General features: G+C 39.3%; 1 protein-coding gene and 1 long non-coding RNA gene across 3 annotated transcripts in view; one reads left to right on the top strand and one right to left on the bottom strand.

Annotated features, from left to right (window-relative positions):
- The window catches only part of LOC137229026 (uncharacterized), a 156,638-nt gene extending 147,182 nt beyond the window's left edge, over positions 1 to 9,456 (bottom strand). Inside the window, exon 1 of the long non-coding RNA XR_010945505.1 lies at positions 9,054 to 9,456. This is a non-coding gene — a long non-coding RNA (uncharacterized lncRNA). The remainder of the gene's footprint in view (positions 1 to 9,053) is intronic.
- GLCCI1 (glucocorticoid induced 1) overlaps positions 8,537 to 18,892 on the top strand; it is a 120,016-nt gene continuing 109,660 nt past the window's right edge. For both annotated transcript variants that reach the window (XM_067746319.1, XM_067746318.1), the window contains exon 1: positions 8,537 to 9,089. In XM_067746319.1, coding sequence (XP_067602420.1) covers positions 8,648 to 9,089 — 442 coding nt within the window. In that variant the 5' untranslated portion in view covers positions 8,537 to 8,647. The remainder of the gene's footprint in view (positions 9,090 to 18,892) is intronic.

Here is an 18,892-nt window from a genome sequence, read left to right as displayed (position 1 = left end):
TAAATGTTAGGATGGAGCATGTTTATACTTATTGGGGATAACCAAGAATTTGATGATGAACAAGAGGAAGGGAATAACTGAAGAAATGAAACCCCTAAGAAGAGGGGAAGGAATTTAAATCATAAGTAGAGGAGTGGCTTTTGATAGGAGAGGAAGAAAGAAAGGAGAGATGGGTCCAAATGCCAGAAGATTTGTAGATTTGATGGTAGGAATATACTGGAGTTGCATCAGGGGTAGGCAGGTGTGGGGATGGTTTTAGAAGATTGAGGAAAAGGGATAAGACAGAAAATAGTCGTCATGGGAAAATAAACATACTCTCAGTTTCTCTCTCTCTCTCTCTCTCTCTCTCTCTCTCAGGTCATCTGTTCTCATTTTGATTTTCTGCAAGTCACTTCATTCATTTCTTTCAGAAGGCAGGTTTCCTCCACTTTTCTGTTTCTGTGACAGAAGATGGCCACCCCATGCACAGGTTTCTGTGATCATCCAGTTCATGCCCTTAATAGAATACCATTGTATTTCTTAATTCCAAATTCCCGGGGGGAGAAAACCTGATTGGTGCAGCTTTGGTCAGTTATCGAACTCAGGTCAAACCAACCATGGTCAGAAGAACAAGGTCAAATTGTACAAACATAGCTGTCAGGCCCAAACCCTCCATGTGTTGGAGGAGGATTAGTTCTTAGAGAAGGGGACGTGAGCTCCCAGATACCCCCACAGACATCCACCAAACATCCTCTGAGACACCAAATTCTTTGATTAAGAAGTGCTTCCCTTCTGCCTTCTTTCCTAGTTTTGTTCTCTTTGGATTGTTTATTTGCTTACTTTTCCTCCTCCACTAATGTATAATTTCTCAAAATTTTGTCCTTGATCCTCTTTTTCTTTATTTCTGTACTTTTCTCCCTCACCAACTTCATTTGTGCCCATGGCTTCAACTATCATATGTACATGGATAACCCTCCAAACCATACCTATGCTCTTCCCAGCTATCATTTAAAAACTGCTCTTAAAAACTCCAAACGAGTTTTTTTTCTCTTTTTTCCCTTTGTATCAAAATGAGATGATGAATGTTAACTCAACTAGTTACAGTAAACATTTCATAATATGGGCAAGTCAAGTCTTTATGCTGTACACCTTAAATTTATACAGTGCTATATGTCAATTATATCCCAATAAAACAAAGGAAAAAACTGTCTCCACTTGAATATCCTCTGATTCTCTTATTTATAGATGAGCTCATTATCTTCTCCCAAACCTACTCCTTCTCTTGGTTCCCTATTCCTGTTAAAGCCACCACTATCCTCTTAGGCATCCAAGCCTGAAGCTTCAGAGTTGTCTGATGTCCTACTTTCAAGGTCCATCAGCTAAGAAGGAGTATCACCTACATCTTTTCCTCCCCTCCATGTCCCCTATCATTCCCCTAACTCTCATTACCTAAACTCCCATGGACTATTCTCAAAGTCTACTAAATCATCTTCCAGTTTACAGTCTCCATCCAGGTTGTAAACTATTCTTGCATTAATATTCAAAAAGCCCAGCTCCATTCATATTCTCCCCACCCACTCAAGAATCTTCAACAGCTCCTCCCTGCATACTCAATAAAGGGCAAGACTTGCCTGGCAACCTCCATGACATGTCATCAACAGACCAAGACTTATCTTCCATTAACCATCAGTCGAGGCAGACTGCTCGATCATCTCCTAACACATCCTGTGTATCCCTAGTGACAAGATTTCCTCATACTCTTCTTTTCTGAAGCCTTTCCTCAGAAGTGACCTTTCCCTCCCATTGCTTCCATTTGCTTTATTTGCATCTCTCTTATGGAAGACCTGTGTTTAGACATGGTTTCTACCTTTATCTGTAGAAATTACCTTTTTACCTCTGAGAGACTACAATTTACCAAAGTGTGAAAACAAGGATCCCTTACAGAGTATACAAGAGTGTTGCACTTTGAAGGCATTTAATAAGTGACTTGATGAGGAGTTACTAAGGCCTGATGCTAGTATTATTGCTATTAAATCCTCATGTAGGCTTATTAAACATATTAATATGAAACTTTTCAATAAGATGCTTGGTAGGACACTGGAAACCTTTTCAATAGGATGCTTGGTAGGACACTGTGCTATAAAAAGTTTAAAATAATTTTAATAACTTCTCTAGTCAAGCGCTGCTGATGAGTTGATTGCACCTTAACAACAGTCACTCAACACACTTATGTGGTAAAAAGTAAAATTCAGTCACAGAGGAGGAAATTAATCGACACATTTTAATCACTCTAAACTCTCATTTAAAAAAAATAGTATTATGATAATCAAGCACAGTCTCTTCATAGGACCACTACTGCTCTCATGTACTGTTGACACTATGTTTGGAACTAAAACAAATGAAATGTTGCAGCAAAGAGAGAATATTTGCAGTTTTCTGGTCCCCAAATCTTTATTTAGCCTCTGAATGTGTTGGCTTTGTACAATATAGTCTTTTAGTTAAATGATAAAACTCTACTTATGTATCAGCTTAGGGGATGTGCCCTGGCATCATAGTTGGCGATAGGAATTGCTGTGGAGATGGAAGCTGAAAAATTAGTGGTCCTCATCACTATTTTCTATCCAGGTAGGAATAACTGCATACTTACTCTTTTGATATTTATCAGTTAAAAAACAAGATATCCCCTCTTTCTCTTGCTTCTTCTGAACTTCTTTTAAAAACAAAGCATAGGGCACAGTGGATATCTGGTGGCACAGTGGATAAGAATCTGCCTGTCAATGCAGGGGACACAGGTTCGATTCCTGGCCTGGGAAGATAAGATCCCACATGCTGTGGAGCAACTAAGCCCGTGCAACACAACTACTGAGCCTGCGCTCTAGTGCCTGTGTTCCACAACTACTGAGCCCATGCGCCGCAACTACTGAAGCCCACACGCCTAGAGCCTGTGCTTCTCAACAAGAGAAGCCACCACAAGGAGAAGCCCATGCACTGCAATGAGGAGTAGCCCCTGCTCGCCACAACTAGAGAAAGCCTGTGCACAGCAACGAAGACCCAGCACAGCCAAAAATAAATAAAATTAAATCTTTTAAAAAAAAAAGCATAGGGAAAAGCTCCTTGACATTAGTCTTATCAAGGATTTTATGGTTATGACACCCAAAGCATCACAACAAAAGCAAAAATCAACAAGTGAAACTACATCGAACTAAAAAGCCTTCTGCACAGCAAAAGAAACAATCAACAAAAATGAAAAGACAACCTACAGAATGGGAGAAATATTTGCAAACAACATATTTGATAAGGGGTTCATATCCAAAATGTATAAGCAACTCATGCAATAGCAAGAAAAACCAAACAATTGAATTAAAAATGGGCAAAGGATCTGAGTAGACATTTTTTCCAAAGAAGATATTCAAATGGTCAACAGGTATAAGAAAAGGTGCTCAACATCACTAATCATCAGAGAAATACAAATTAAAACCGAAATGAGATACCTCCTCACACTTGTTAGAATGGCTATTATCAAAAAGTTAAGCAATAATAAGTACTGGTAAGGATATAGTGACATGGGAACCCTTGTGCACTGTTGATGGGATTGTAAACTGGTGCAGCCACTATGTAGAACATTATGGAGGTTCCTCAAAAACTTAAAAATAGAACTACCATATGATCCAGCAATCCCACTTCTGGGTATATATCTGAAGGAAATGAAATCAATATCTCAAAGAGATATGTGCATTCCCATGTTCATTGCAGCACTATGTACAACAGCCAAGATATGAAAAAAACGCAAGTGTCCACTGATGGATGAATGGAAAAAAACTGTGGTATATATATATATATATATATATATATATATACACACACACACACAATGGAATATTATTCAGCCATAAAAAGAATGAAATCCTCCCATTTGTGATGACATGGATGAACCTTGAGAGCATTATGATACGTGAAGTAAGTCAGATGGAGAAAGACAAATACTATATGATCTCACTTACATGTGGAATCTAAAAAAATCCAAACTCATATAAACAGAGAATAGGGGCAGGGGCTAGGGAGTGGAGGAAATGGGTGAGGGTGGTCAACGGTACAAACTTCAAGTTATAAGATGAAGAAGTTCCGGGGATATAATGTACAGCATGGTGAGTATAGTTAACACTACTATATTGTATATTTAAAAGTTACTAAGAGAATAGATTTTAAAAGTTCTCATCATAGAAAAAGGTTTATAACTATGTGAGGTGATGGATGTGTTAAGTAACCTTATCATATTAATCATTTTGCACTAAATACCCATATCAAATCATTACATTACAAACCTTAAACTTACACAATCTTTTATGTCAATTGTATCTCAATAAAGATGGGGGGAAAAGAAACAAAGTAAAATATTTATTATTTACATGAAATGTTCCTTTTTTTTTCCTACTTAATTAAATATATATATTTTTTTCAGTTTCCTTACACAGGCCTCTTGAGAATTGCTCCTAACGGAGAGATAGAACTAACTACATATCAGCAGATGTCACTCTCTTCAACTGTCCTTCTCTGTCAGTTTCAGTTGGTTATTTTTTTTTTCCTGCAAATTTCAACTGCCTCTTCTCCATTACCAATTTCAGTTTCCGTTTTCAACATCTGATGAGCCTCCAAGAGCCACTAGGACTAGCATTTTTCACTTTGCCTGTATAAGGATCATAATACAAGATACGCTTTCCTTTTGAATGCTGGCCCCAGTGCGAATATCTGTATAGTTTACAAAAGCCACACGGAACATTTTTCTACTCCGTGGCTATGTCTTTGCAACAGTGATATACTTCTTATTATCAATTTTTTTTTGTCTGATGAAAGGCACAGTTTAGTTCACGGGACAAGCACTGGTTAAAATTTGCTACTCTTTTCAACAACATTGAGCAAATATTGTCTACCAGGTACCAAGCACTATTGTGGAGATTCAGCAGTAATAAAACAGATAAAAAGCCTTGCCTTCATGGCTCTTACATTCTACATGGACAGAACAAAAAATAATTACAATATACAGTAGGTGGGTGGTGATGGGTGCTCTGGGGAAAAAAAGTAAGAGAGTAGGGAACATCTAGGGGGTGCTTGCAATTTTAAAAAAGAGTTTCCAGAAAAGCTTTCATTGAGAAGGTGATGACATCTGAGTGAAGACCTGGAGGAAATGAGTGAGCAAGCCATGTGGGTAACTGGGGTAGGAACTGCTCAGGCAGAGGGAACACCTAGTGTAAAGGTGCACGTAGCCTGTCACAAGCAGTAAGGAGTTTTACTGTAAGCATCTGCCAGGGACAAAAATTCAGGCAAGGCTCTTTTTGTTGCTGCTATAAAGAATCCACCTACAAGAGAGTTTAATCAGCTTAAGATGAACATCAGTGCAGATCTGTTTAGTGTTCTCTCTCAGCCGTGACCTCATTTCTGCTACTGACAGCCTGGACTGCCCCTTAGATGTGGTTGGGGCTTGGATGCATAGCCTGGCAAACCTGGATGAAACTAGAAGAGGGAGGTTTTGGTAGCTCTGTAGGCCCATTAGTTATCTCATTCTCTCTTCAGATGGGGCTACATATTAATCAGATATAGCCAATGACTCCAAGTTTTAATGTAACCTAAAGTATAGTCTATTACCATATATGAACCAAGAAGTAAGTGTAATAGTTCTACTTCAGATTAGCTAACGGTAGAATCTTGTTCCACAAACAGCCAAGACATGGGTTACTGAGAACAAAGGTATTTCCCACGCCACCAAATTGCGCTTTCAATGTTGTCTTCTTTTAGGTAGGTCAACATAGTAAAGAGGTCATTACCAACATTAGCATATATAGAATTTCCAGGGATTGTTACACTTATATTCAACAAATAGAGATAATCTGCATGGGGCCTAACCATCCCATAGCTAGCACAGTCGGGTAACAATGCTCTTCTCACCCAGCAATCCACACTTCCTTCTAAGGGGTTCCCAATTTACTGAGGAGTATGTTTTCCTAAAGCTTCTTTTCATACCCTTGGAGCCCACTCCCAAACTCACTAAGAATAAAATACTGTTAAGAACTCAACAAATGGACATTTGAAAGCCGATACTGGGTTTAGTTTATTTTAGCCCACCTTTGATTTGTTTGGAGACTGAATTCCTTACACATAAAGATCAGTATTTATTTCATGAGAACAGAGGTTTAAGAGGCAACCAAGATATATTTAGTAAAGAGAAGGTGATTGAACATCCAAATAGGTCATGGTGACTTACCAGCAACTGAACATAGTATTTTAAGATCATACTAGTTCTCTGTGTGCGTCATTTAGATGTGTTTTGGTTGTCTGATTTAAGTTGGCGTTGGCAGTTTTCAACAAACACAGAAAGACTTTAACATATGGCTAGGTAGGTTGTTTTAGATCCAAATCAGGTATTGATCATTAGGACTGTGGCTTGGTATAAATTTAGAATTACTGTAATCTAAAGTGTTGGGGTTGTTACATACTTATATTTAGGAGTGGCCAGAGATAACATTTCTATTATGAAACCATGCTGTAATCAAATCGACAACTTGGAAATTTACCAGCATTTTTAAAAACTTCACATATTTTAATCCGTCAATTTTTGTTCTTGATGTTCTGAAAAAGTCATCAGAAAGAAGCCATTTATCATTCTTTTTCCCCATGAAGGAAGGCACTTTCCTAATGAATGAGGAAATCGTTCATTTTAGATGGAAAAAATAATACAATAGGTCAATTATACTAAATTTAAAAGAGAAAAGTTTTTACTACATTTATATTTAATATGTTATTCTGGAAAGCAAATACATGTGAACACAATGGGGATAATAGTAGTATCTACCTTGTGGATTATAGGATTGAAGGAATTAACACGTAAAACATTCTTAGAACAGTGGCTGACACATGAAATGCTCAGTAAATGTTAGCTGTTATTCTACCATGTGATAAAGTGAGGAACTGTCACTAGTCTTCATGGGTGCAATTCTTGCATTTTACAGAAAAAGTGGGTTTCATCCACTTTTTACAGAACCTAGTATGCTTTCTGTTCTGAGGGCACAATGAAGCTGAGAGGGATGGCTCCTCTAAGTGAAACTGACCCCTGCATTTAGTGCCTGAAATCAGAGGAAGCCTGTCAGTGTGGGCAGACACCAAGAGTAGACCAATTTGATCTCCCACTTCTTTTTTATCTCATGGAAACGAATGGAGGGTATCTGATGTGGACCCTTCAATCAATTGTTCCTGCTTAACGTTTAAAACCTTGGCTTACTGTGGGGTAAACTTAGGTTCCTGACAGTCATCCAAAATCTTAGTTTCTCTTCAGTTCCACTGCAGAATAAAAACTAAATTTACCCCAGTGGATTGTTACATCGAGTCTGGTACGATTTCTCCCAAGAGGCCACCTGCTTCTGGGAAAAGACAACAGGGTGTGCCCTCTATTACACCTCCATTTAACTGATGGTGTAATGATGTACAATTCCTTGTTGACCCCTGCAATTCAGAGTTATTGTCTTGGAACATATGATTTGATTATCTCTTTTCACTCCATAGGATAACTGTAAAAGTATCCACTCAGTGTTCAATCCAACCCCCAGACATTGCTTCTGATGGCCTTAAATTTTTTTGATTAGTCTACTCGCCACAAAAACTCAGATTACTAAAATTAGTGGGGAAGGGATGGATTCTTCTAAAACATCCCACCACCAGAACAGGTGTACTTGCAAAGTAAAGTTTGCCTGACGCATCCTCTGTCTCAAGTTGTACAAACGGCCCTGGAGGGTGGAGCCCTCACAACCTGCTTCCCTGGGCGTGCGCGTCTGTGGGTGTCGGGGCACGCGCAGGACACACATGGACCCACTCTCCCAGGGCAGCCCAATCAAAGTCCCCCTCTCACCTCAAAGGCTGTCAACTCTCACGCCCCTCCTTGAGCGCACAGCCCCTTTCTCCCTCTTCGCTCCTTCATATCCCGCCTCCAAAGTAGGATGCCTATTCTCATTGGCAGGTGCTCCTCTCACTCCTACCCTGAAACCAATCACTCGCGTACTGGTGGAGAACGACGGAGCCAATGGGAATGCTCGTTGCGGCAGCTGCCGGCCCGGAGCGCCGGGAGGCAGTGCAGGGGGCGGGGTACGGGTTGAGGGGTTAGGTGCCTTATGGAGTGAGAAGCGGGCAGAAGAGGCGGCGGCGGCGTTTGCGGTGGCGCGGCTTTGCGTTCATCCAGGCACCTCGAGGCCCTTTACCCTTACCAGGTCCCCAGAAGCAGGGGTCCCGGCCCTTCCTGCAGCTGCCGGCCTCTCCTGCGCGTGCAGCCCCGCGGATCTGCGTGATCCCGGCGGCTGCCCCTTTCCCCTGTCAGCGCGATGCCCGGGGCGGCGGCGGCGGCGGCTCCGGGCTCCTCGCGGCCCCGGCCGTGACCGCCACACCGAGCCCGGTCGGGCGGTTGGGGCCGTTGGACGTTTGTTTTCGCAGCCTTCCCCTCCCCCCTCGCTGAGGCGGCGGGGGTGCGCGTTGCGAAGGGGGAGCCGAGAGACTCCTCCCCCTCCACGATACCCCCGCCCCTCCCCCTTACACACTCGCACGCACTATCGCGCCGGCTCCCACACGCTCGCGCGCCTCCCGCTCCGCGCCTCGGTGTTGGCCGGCATCGTCCAGGGCCCGCGGAGCCACCATGTCCACTGCCTCCTCCTCTTCCAGTTCCTCTCAGACTCCTCATCCCCCGCCGCAGAGGATGCGGCGCAGCGCCGCGGGTTCCCCGCCCGCCACCCCCGCCGCCGGGAGCGGGAACGGTGCGGGCGGCGGCGGCGTGAGCTGCGCCCCGGTTGCGGGAGCCGGCCGGCTGCTGCAGCCCATTCGCGCCACGGTGCCCTACCAGCTCCTGCGGGGCAGCCAGCACAGTCCCACGCGCCCGCCCGCTGCCGCTGCCTCGCTGGGCAGCCTCCCGGGGCCCGGCGCGGCCCGCGGCCCCAGCCCGCCCAGCCCGACGCCGCCGCCGACCTCAGCCCCGACCGAGCAGGCGCCGCGGGCCAAGGGCCGCCCGAGACGGTCCCCAGAGAGCCACCGGAGGAGCAACTCACCTGAGCGACGGAGCCCCGGCTCGCCCGTGTGCAGAGGTAGCGAGCCCAACCTTTCTGTCCTCCCGGGCTGCGTCTCCCCGACGGTGCCCTCCGTGGAAACTTCAGCCTCTCCGGGCTTCTCTTTGCTAGTGCATTATCGAAGGTGTGAAAGCGGCTTTGGGAACCTCACCCCCCTGCGGTCGCTGCGGGGCTTGGATGAGCAAACTGCGGAGCAACTTTTATTTGACCCTCCTGCCGCCCCTCAGCTTTATCTTCTATCACTCGCCTGTATCGAAAGGTTTTTCAGTTTAAGAGCTGATTAGCTCACTCATGTGTTTGCTGTTTGTAGTGGGGGAAGGAGGAGCTGGGCGAAACACTTAAAAAAACACGCACACAAACTCTCCGGCAGCAGATAAGGTGGTGGTTGTAATCTCTACAGCCTCTTTGTGCTTTCCTACAAAGTTCCTATAATGTGTCTGTGCCTACCGGGATAATTTTTTTTTTCTTTTTTGGGGGTGGGGAGGTGGAGGCACCAGTTATGATGTAAGGATATCCTGTTGGGTGTGTAGAGGGGACAGTTTTGGATGTGCAATTGAAGTGTATAGTGTTTGGTTTGGCTTTTTTTTTTGTGGGGGGGGCTCCCTCTTTTCTCTACTTTATATAGTCATATGCATCAGGGCGGTACTGCACTGGAAACAGTTTATGCCCAACTCAAGACTTTCATGGTAAATTTCTAAGGACCTATTTGTGGAGTGTGCTCACTTTTTTCCTTCTATTTTTAAGTACACTTAACAGTTCAGTTGAGCTGTTAAAGGATCTCAAGTTTCGTTTTTCTTAGGTGTCAAAGGTAATGGTGAACTGGTGGATGCTGTCGGCTTCCCTTAATGTTTTGTGTTTTGGGGCGGTTTGGTTTATGTTTAGGGACACGGTGAATGATCTAGTTTAGTTCTGGGGGAAAGGAAGTTTAGCCAAAACAAGGATGTAAAACTCATAAGGGAGGGAGGAGTAGCTCATGTTATTAGATACCACGCTAGGGCTACAGATGCTGCTGCTGCATTGTGGAGAGAACGGATCATACCGAGGGGAAAAATCTCTGCTTGGAAGGGAATCACTGTGGAGCCTGTGCAGTGTTTATGTGGTATGTGTAATTTTTTTAATGGAGTTTTCTTGATGAAGGTCTTAGACTTGGAGAAAGTGATTGTGTTAAGATAGATTGCAGTTTTGGTGTTTTGTTTTAATATTTCTGACCTGTAATTAGCATGTTGCTGAGGCCCTTGTTTTCAGACCACTTGATGGTGAGGCAGGGTAGGATGTAGTGCAGTGGTATGTGTACAGGAGCACCGAGAAATACATCCTGTAATCAGTATGCACCAGAAGGAATTTGCTCCCCCACTCCTCCCCCAGGTCAAGCCAGCTACAGAAACTGACATCCTCCAGCAAATCCTGAATGAATGAATGAAAACAACGTGATCGCCCTAATAATGACCACAACTGAACACACATCTTTGGCTGTATTTTATAGAAAAGGCCACCATTTTCTAACAGATTAATGCCATATGCAACTCCTTTGCACATTTTCTAGAACTGTATGAAATGAGAGGTAACAGAATGAAAAGAAGGCAGCAGTTACATAAATTTTTGAGTGATTTAGTTTCAACAGTACATAGATTGAGTTTTGGGATTTTCTTTTAGGGACTAATGTAAGAGCCATAAAATAAGCACTGCAGAAAGACTGTGTTCAGAGGGTTTTGTGGGCATAGTGAGTAGTTTCAGCAATTGCTGCAACAATATATTGGTCATCTAGTACCTCCTCCCCTTTTGTTGATAAACACATCTTACAACAGATCATAGTACAACTTGTTTTTCTGCATCCTTCAAAAGTCTTAATTGCTTAGGAATTACAAGGTCCATCATCAAGTAGTTTTAATGAAATTTGTGACCAGGCTTAAACTGTCCTCTTTGTTGTATGTAGTATGTCACATCTGAGTTTAATGCAATTTTAACGCAATCATGATGAAAACACTTCTCTGACTCTGGTTGTTCAGGAGACAGATTTGCATCAGAGAGCTTGTATTGGGAACAGAAGAGGCCTTTCTGCTGTTTTTAACACCAGGTGGTTTTGTCAGTTTCTTACACTGAAATGATTTTGAATGTAGGTTCTTCTGCCCCCAGTTCCCTGATGATAATACCTTTCTGTTACTTCTCCACATCCCGCCTTGCTCCTCTCTACCTAAGTTAAAACTATACAACTAATCTGTTCTTTTTACTTATCTATTTAAAATTCATGCTATGAACAGTTGAACAATTTTTCAAACAATTATCTACTCAGTTTCTTTTGAATTCTGCAAGGTTCTGACTTCAGTGGATTGTAGCCTCCACAGGTCAAGGCTCCTGCCGCTGCTGCTGCTGCAGACACTGACATCACTATACTGCATGAATGAAAAACAACAACGTGCTCCATTTCTTGCTCTCCACCTCCTTCCTTTTCTGCACACTCCGTGTGTGTGTGTGTGTGTGTGTGTGTGTGTGTGTATGTATGTGTGTGTATGTTTAAGATGGTATTACGCTGTATTTGAAAGTACATTTAAAACTGTTAAATTAGGTAGGTGGTAGCTCAGGGATATGTGTTTAGTATAGAAGCATATTGCTTACAAGAAGCTTCAAGTGCTATGAGCATTTGGACTAGAGGTGACATAACAGCATTCAGTATTTTTTTATCTGGACTGGTGGTTATGGAAGAAAATACAGAAGATGTAAACAATTTTCTTTGTAATTGTTTTACCAAGAAGAAGTTATGAGACAACATAATTTCTTAACATGTTAGATCATTATCTCCCTCTGAAACATTCTTAATATGCACATTTTTAGGGTTAAGTCTAGAATAATAAAGAAATGATACTCAGATTATTTCACAAGGCTGAGGAAAAGCTGAATTATGTAAATAGGCACAATTTTAATATATTTATAAAATCTAGCAAGAAGATGGTAATTTTCTCTATTTTTGTAGCACAGTTTTAGATAATTTCAGTGGGTATCATAATAGAAGATATATAAATCTCCAGACACCTTGCTCTGTATAGCGGACATGGAGTTTTAAAAATTGAAATTATATTGTTTATGCATATGATCATATTTTTGTTTGCATTTTTAAAATTTTCTTTTGTATTTTTAAAACTTCAAAGTTTGTTATTTATATTCATTTCTTCTGCCTTTAGCAAAATGTCACCCTCCTCCTTGTTTAGTTCTGAAGGGTCTTGAAGTGGTGAATGACAAGCTACTGAATGCATCCTCAGGCTCCCTGTGATGTGTTTGTAATAGATGTAAAATCATAAAGTATTATGCAAATAGTTATTTTTTTGTAATGGTAATACATAAGTCTACCTTTGAGATAAACAGAACAACCCAAATGAGAATATAGCAGGATGTTAGTGTTAAAATTAATGATCTTTAAGCTAAAATCATAAGTAACAATGAAAATATAATAAAGTTGCTTCTTTCTGAAAACTTCATAAAGCAAAATCTATGAATTCAAAAACAGAACAGATACAATTTTATTGTGCAAGACAGTAAATAGCAATTGCAGGTCTTTTTGTGTTTTTTTGTAAGGATTGAGCACTGAGATGAAATATAAATTCTAAAAGATATAAAAACAGTTGCGTTAGAGCACTCGATGTAGAATACCGCTTATTTTTAAGTGTACCAAACCTAATAACAAAAACATGGAAGAGCTTGTAATTTATATAGTTCCTGCTGTGGAAAATAGCATGTGTTGATTCCTGATTTAACATGCCTAATATCATTAACTCTAGAGTGAAATTTGGTAAGAATTTTTCATGAGTACCTTGAGAGCCTTATTTTATACATTGAGAAGTTATGATTATATTTTAAAAGAAAATACAAAGCCAGCTAGCATATAATGCTGAATGACTGCCTGCATTGTGTGTGCATGTATGTGTGTGTGTCTGTGTTTTGATCAATTAATTTGCTTTCAGTTTTTTATTTTTCATTAAATTTTCCCTCTTGAGTCATTTTTACTGCTATGCTCAGTTTGTGGACTTCCAACATTTTTAATTACTTTTTTCTCTCTCTTTTTAAAGATACTCAGACATTCTCTTATAAAGTTACTTCTCAGGCCGATATTGTTGAAAATTAAGGTCCTCCGTTTGTCCCCCCCACTTTTAAAAATAGTTTTCCTTGGGTGCTTAGAGTTAACTTGCTTCAAAGCTTTCTTATACTAGACTGAAAACAGTTAAAGCTTTGACTGTTTTTCCTAAAGAGACAGGTTTCAGATACTGATTTTTGGTAAAGGTTTTCAGCCTTTGAGAACTACACTGAGTATCAGCAGCGTTCATTAATTTTTCCCATTAATTATGGTACGTAAAATTTCTACATCAGTGGGTTAATAGCAAAATAGATAAGTGAATTTATAGAAGTTTTTTTATTCTTAAACTGTTTTATGTTCAAAGATTATATTCCTTTCGAATAACTATTATTCTAAGCATATTGAATATTGTATACCTAGGGTGTATAAAAGCACCTTGGACAGTTTAGCTGTATGTAAAGTCGTGTATATATATTGAACTAAAAATTCTTTCATTATTTACAGTACTTTTTACAGAAGGACATTTCATTCACTGCAACGTATGTTGCTTCAAGGATTTAATGCAAATTAGGATTTATACATTGGGGAAGTGTTGAAGGGTAATGGTATCCTTGTGATTTTTATTTGTGATAATGTGGACTAAATGTGAATAAGAAAACAAAGGAGTAATTGGGCTCCATGGCAATGAATAACAATGGAAATAAACGGCAGTGTTCAACAAATGGCGAGTAGGAGAGGATTTTTCTTAAATCTGAAATTTAAAACATTGCTAAAAGCCTGTTTTATCAAAGCTTCCACATACAGCTAATAATCTGCCAAGAAGTATATACTAATGACTTTGTTATTCTTAATTTTAGTTTAGTCTTTTCTCCAGAGTTTAAATCCCCAGACACCACCACGATAGGCTTTTTCACAGCACCTGTCCTGGGTCTGTGCCTGGCACTGTTGTCTTTTGTCTTCAATATATAATTTTGTTCTCTCATTAAATGTCAAAGAAACCAAATCACTGATGCTGTTTCTGTCCTATATTCTATTTATTTTAACAAGAGGTTGAGCTTATCTGATGATGGTCTCTAACTGGGTTTGCCAAAAGTTAAGTGGAGGAAAGAGAGAACACTACTCACCTATTGATGTGAAAAACCTGAGTGAGAAACTGATGGAAGAGCCAGAAGCCAGTCTCTTTCCCTTTCTACCCCTCATCTGAACCCCTGGAACTGACCATGACTCTATGGATCATCCAGTTGATTCTAGAAGGATAATACTTGTGCTTATTCTGCAAAACAAATTATAATGGATTTATAGTAATTCTAAAGAAAACAGGATTATACTTAATTATGAACAAACTGTGGAAAAATACTTTTCTAGTATTTCATTTTTGTAGGAACAAACATGGCAGATACCTTTAAGCAGTGTTGTTTACCTCAGGTGAATGTTATTGTGGCAGCTTGCAGGACGAGGCAAGTTCATGAATAACTCAATAACCTCCCCAATATTATGTTGTATCTCTAATTGTTGTAGGTACAAAGGAAGAAAACATGTGAGTGCTTTACTATATATAAGGCAATATATTCTTTCATTCAGCAAGAAAGTGGATTTGAAATCATATCTTCCGATTCCAGATACAGTGTTCATTCCACAGGATTATCCTATTTCTCCTAATTAAAAAGAGACTGATATTGGTCATCAGCTGTGATTTCTGAGCTATAAGAATTACTAAAGAAGAGGTTTTCTATTGGTTCCACAGCACTATTACACTGTGCTGGGGTGTGCTTTGACATTTTCAGAATGTCTAAAAATGTGTCGAGAGAGAGAGGGAGAGAGACAGAGAGGAGGGTATGAGCAACAGTGTGTGTGAGAGAAATCCTGGTTCCTGAGGGGTCAAGGATACGGACTTGGTTGTATCTGGCCCTGTGTAATTCTAGAATCTGTGCTGTTCTTGAATCGTATTATAGTGAGAAGTATTTTTCTCCATGATTATTAAAAGTTAGTTATACATGGTGGTAAACTGGTAGATGTTTCAGGAATTACTTAGCGGAGATTCTGGTCTCAAGAGATTGTCCTGGCAACTGGTACTAGGTTAATTTAGCCCCACCAGGAGCTAATAGTTATCACTGTAATTTGTGGGTTTGAACTCTGTATATTTGTAACTTAATGCAATGCAACTATGGTGAACCTTAATAATGGCTCACCAAAAATAAGGATGAGTTAAAGAAACTAGTGAGATCCATTATTGTGTGGGAAGGTTGATGTCCAGAATTGTCTTCCACGTTATTAGAATTCAGAAATCCATTAAACTTCTGGATGTTTCATAACAAGAAGGCAAAAACTGCTAAAACTTGCTGCCTAGTGTCTAAAGATAAAATACCTATCAACTACTGACAGTAATATCCCCTTATTTAGCCAGTATGGCCTCAGGGTGAACTTCTGTTAATAGTCCATATAGCTAACCTTAACTTTTATATTACTAAAATATTAATTATTTAGTGAAACATTTTCTAAAATTATTATACAATTGTTTTCTTGAGCAGAACAAACAAGACATGAATGAACTCTTTGTGGCTTAATTAGCTTTATTAATACCTATGATATACCTAATAAAATAATTGCTGTTGATACTACTGAATATAAGATTGAATGAGCACTGACTGACAACTAGAGTTGCCCTATAACTGGTTCTATAAATTTGCTTTGGGGATTGTCTTATTTCTGGAAAAGGTGGAATGAAGCAGTGTGTGGCTACATTTATTCCTTAATGGAATAACCTGGCTTTTTTCTCTAGAATTAATTATCAAGTTAAAGACCAAAGAAATGATTTTCCAAATGGTTCCATAAAAGAGGCTTAGAAACAGAAAGGTATACTGAAAAATATTGGATTTGGAGTCAAGAGACTTGGGTTATATTTTCCACTTCTAACATTTGACTTATAGTAAGTTCTTAACTGTTTGCATCTTATTTTCTCTATCTTTAAAATGATATAGGTGGGTTTTTTAAGAGTTTGGTTGTGTAGGGAAAAGATTCCGCTATGGAAAGGAAAAGTAAGTTTATTAAAGGAAAAGTAAGTTTATTATTTACTGAGGTATAACTGACAAAAGTTGTATATATTTTAAGGTATACAGTGTGATGATTTGGTACACATTTACAATGTGAGATGATTAGCACAATCAAGATAATTAACATATCCACCACCTCACATAGATGCCTTTTTTTTTGGATATGTGATGAGAACACTTAAGATCTATTCTTAGCAAATTCCAAGTATATAATACAGTATTATCGACTGTAGTCACCATCTGTACATTAGATTCCCAGAACTTACTCATAACTGAAAGTTTGTACCCTTTGACCTCCCCACTTTTCCCACTTGCCAGTCCCTGGCAACCATCATTCTACCCTCTGCTTCTATGAATTAGACTTTTTTAGATTCTGCACGTAAGTGAGGTCATATTTGTTTTTGTTTTTCCCTGTGTATTTGTTTTTCTGTCTGGCTTATTTCACTCAGCAAAATGTTCTCCAGGTTTATCTATGTTGTTGTGAATGGCAGGATTTCCTTCTTTAAAAGACTGTATAAGATTCCATTGTATATATATACCACATTTTCTTTATCCATTCCTCTGTGAGTGGACACATAGATTCTCCACATCTTAGCTATCGTGGATAATGCTGCAAAGAACATGGGAGGGCAGATATCTTTTCAAGATACTGATTTTACTTCCTGTGGGTATATACTCAGAAGTGAGATTGCTGGATCATATGATAGGTCTATTTTTAAGTTTTTGAGGAACCTCTATACTGTTTTCCATTCCCACCAATTTATATTCCCACCAGTGTTATACAAGGGTTCTCTTTTCTCCACATCCTCACCAACACTTCTTATTTTCTTGTCTTTTTGACAATAGCCATTCTAACAAGTGTGAGGTGGTATCTCATTGTGGTTTTAATTTGCATTTCACTGGTGATTAGTGATGTTGAGCACTTTTTCGTGTACCCTCATTAGCTATTTATATGTCATCTTTGGAAAATGTCTATTCAGATCCTTTGCCTATTTCTTAATAAGGTTATTTGTATTTTTTGCTATTGAGTTATATGAATTCCATATATATTTTGGACATAGCAAATGTATATATCCAAAAAACCATACACTTATCACATGTATGGTTTGCAGATATTTTCTCCCATTCCATAACTTGCCTTTTTATTTTGTTGATTGTTTCCTTTGCTGTGCAGAAGATTTTTTAGTTGCTTGTTTATTTTTGCTTTTGTTGCTTGTGCTTTTGGTATCATATCCAAAATATCATTGCCAAGACTGATGTCAAGGAGCTTTTTCCCTATGTTTTCTTCTAGGAGTTTTATAGTTCCAGGTCTTAAATTTAAGTCTTTAATCCATTTCAAATTAACTTTGTGCATGATGTAAGATAAGGGTCCAGTTTCATTCTTTTGCATGTGGATATCCAGTTTTCCCAGCACCATGTATAGAAGAGACTGTCCTTTTCCCATTGTATATTCTTGGCACCCTTGTCAAAGATTAGTTGACCGTATATGCATGGATTTATTTCTGGGTCCTCTGTTCCATTGGTCTGTGTGTCTGTTTCTATTGCCAGTACCATATTGTTTCTATAGCATTGTGTAGACTAGATGATTCTTAGTAAAATCAGTTATTTACAGAGCTTTTATGTCAGCAACTAGTCTTCACTGGGACTCAATATAAAACACTTTTATAATTTCTCTTTCTCTCTTGAGAAGTTAAGTAATCTGCCCAAGATCAGGTGGCATGCACAGAAGGCCCAAAGGGCCATGTAACTCTCTAAGTCCCGACTTCAGGGTCAGGTGAAAGTTGCTTTTGGAACCCAATTAATTATGGGGCAGGAAAGCATGCACAATGGGTTATCCCATTGCTTATACAGTTAAATCACAGAAAGGCCAAAAATAGCTTTGGTGGGGTGTGAAGAGAAAGCTAAATGGCAGTAAACTCTAGGGTCCACAGAACTTAAAATAGCTGCAAGTATTCCCAGTGATTCAGGCCTCAGATATGTATATAAATATGTCATAGCACTTCAAAACCTTATTATGTCATTAGTAAGCTTCCACTTGGTCCTTAAAGTACTTACCACTTTGTTAAGACACAATTTAGATTTAATTTTTAAAATTGCCTTTCACATGAAATCTTAAAATCTGTGTAGAATGAGTCTTGCATTTTCCTATTTGATAACATAAGCTTTACATTTATAATAAAGCATCATAAGGCTCCATTCAACCATAACATTGTGATTCTTAACTTTTACCATTCTTTGATAATTTAGCAGCATTCAAAATAGTATCTTTTTATATTTCACTCTCATGGCAAAGCAGCAAGGTGCAGTATCTTCTCAGTTTATGCCTCTTGGGCTCTTTTCCATTTTCTAGGTTTGCTGATGTGATGTATAATAGAAAAGATATTTCAATCTCCATTTTAATCATTTCTTTCAGGATGTTGTGGCGTTTTTCAGTGTCACTTGTGCTTACTCTAAGCCCTCTTTGATAGTCAGTGTGGAACATGAATCCTTTCATAAGTAACATTAGAAATGGTATTTTTATTGTTATTGTTATGATACTGAAAGTGTTATATAAAGTCTATGTGATGAAGTTTCTCATGACTTTTCTTGTGTAATTATTTACTTTTCTAGTTAAATACATCAGTTTATAAGTTGGATTAACGAAGTAATATTTGTATCTTAGAAAATAACAAAAACTAGTAGAGCTCAGTTGCTCAGTTACCTTAAAG

This window comes from Pseudorca crassidens, chromosome 8 (genome assembly GCF_039906515.1).
Source record: "Pseudorca crassidens isolate mPseCra1 chromosome 8, mPseCra1.hap1, whole genome shotgun sequence".
Lineage (NCBI taxonomy): Eukaryota > Metazoa > Chordata > Mammalia > Artiodactyla > Delphinidae > Pseudorca > Pseudorca crassidens.
The sequence above is the reverse complement of the archived record's forward strand: the minus strand, read 5'-3'. Positions and strand labels throughout refer to the sequence as shown.